The sequence below is a fragment of the Lactuca saligna genome, chromosome 5, assembly GCF_052625555.1.
Source record: "Lactuca saligna cultivar CGN05327 chromosome 5, ASM5262555v1, whole genome shotgun sequence".
NCBI classification, from domain to species: Eukaryota; Viridiplantae; Streptophyta; class Magnoliopsida; order Asterales; family Asteraceae; genus Lactuca; species Lactuca saligna.
The window spans coordinates 182,198,534-182,200,030 of NC_136421.1; the positions used below are offsets into that span (position 1 = coordinate 182,198,534).

Genomic DNA, 1,497 nt, shown 5'->3' on the forward strand with positions numbered 1-1,497 from the left:
TCTTAAAAGTTTAAAGTTGATTTACAAGTATAAAATATATGCATCGCACGAATCCCACTAGTCGTTTCTCATCATATATTAACCAACACACTTTAACCTCTTTGATCTATCTACATTCACTGCTTAACTCTCAAGTCTCAAGTAAAGTATACCCTTTTTTTTTTTTTAATAATTTTGTATACCCTAAATTAGTCCACCTAATTACTTGTTGGATCAAAGAAGTATTTGTTAAGTGCTTGATAAAAGCACTACTAATGAAGCTAGCTTAGCTCTGCTTTTCTAGTGGTTTTTGAATTTTCATCTCCTTGGAAAATTTACAGGTGTACACAATGTCAGATTATCTCAACGAAGGGTTGATTTTTGAAATCTTCATAAGACTACCACCCAAATCCCTCCTCAGGTTTCGATCACTCTCGAAATCATTATGTTCTTTCATTTCCAGCCCCCGTTTCATCCACATGCACACTTTTCAATCCCCTAAAAAACTCCTCATCCAACACCAAACGTATGATAATGAAGACTTCTATACTTTACATTCAGAAGACCAAATTCCATTGGATCCCAGATGTGGATACATTCATACAACACCAATAAACGCTCCATACCTCAAATATTCCATTATCGTTGGTGCATGTAATGGCATTTTCTGTCTGTTTCATTATCAAGAAAATCTTATCAGTCTTTGGAACTTTTCAATTAGACGCAAGATAACCCTCCCTGATTGTCCTCAGAGATGCTTTTCTGGGGTACAGATTGGGTTTGGTTTTGACCCAATCGACAATGATTACAAGATTGTTAAATTACCCACATACGGAGGAAGAGAAGAAAGTTCATTTGTTTACAGTATTAAGACAGACGCATGGTCTGAGATTGCTTCTCCTACTCCTATTTTTGATGAGGTGTTATTAAATGCGTGTTTTGTCAATGGGGCTTTACATTGGGTTGTAGAACGTCATTATAATAAATTACATGATGTAGCGCATTTTTATATACTGAAATTCGATTTGGGCACTCATGTTTTTGACATGATTGCGTTGCCAGAACCCAACAGCAAAACAGCACGACTAACAAGCGTACGAGGTTCTCTAGCTGTGATTTCTGGGGATTATGTGTTGAAGGTCATCACTAGCCCAATAGAATCATGTTATTGTCTAGAAGAAGTTAGCATGTTCTAGAATGATCTGGAAGATTCTAGAACATTATGGAATACGATGGAGGAGTGTTGAAGATGCCGGAAGATTCTAGAATACTCTAGAACGAGATGGAAGACCCTGGAAGGCTATGGAACATTCTAGAACACTATGGAAGACACAAGAATGTCTATACTTATCTAGGACATTATAGAACATTCTAGAAACATATAAAAGTTTGTAATAGATATAGAATATGGTAGATAGTTCTAGAATAGCCATGAATGTATGTAGACCTAGAAACTTCCTATAAGGAGGTGGAAACACCTATAAATAGGTGTGGAGCTCATTTGCTCCAAACAATCCA

General features: G+C 36.3%; 1 protein-coding gene across 1 annotated transcript; it reads left to right on the plus strand.

Annotated features, from left to right (window-relative positions):
- Positions 1 to 329: 329 nt before the first annotated feature.
- LOC145046013 (putative F-box protein At3g16210) lies at positions 330 to 1,175 on the plus strand. Its single transcript, XM_078994292.1, has one exon. It carries the CDS (start codon positions 330 to 332, stop codon positions 1,173 to 1,175), a length of 846 nt encoding a protein of 281 aa, XP_078850418.1.
- Positions 1,176 to 1,497: the final 322 nt, after the last annotated feature.

What these genes read in the sequence shown, in the direction of transcription:
- LOC145046013 (XM_078994292.1), top strand. Translation starts at nt 330, where the DNA reads ATGTCAGATTATCTCAACGAAGGGTTGATTTTTGAAATCTTCATAAGA.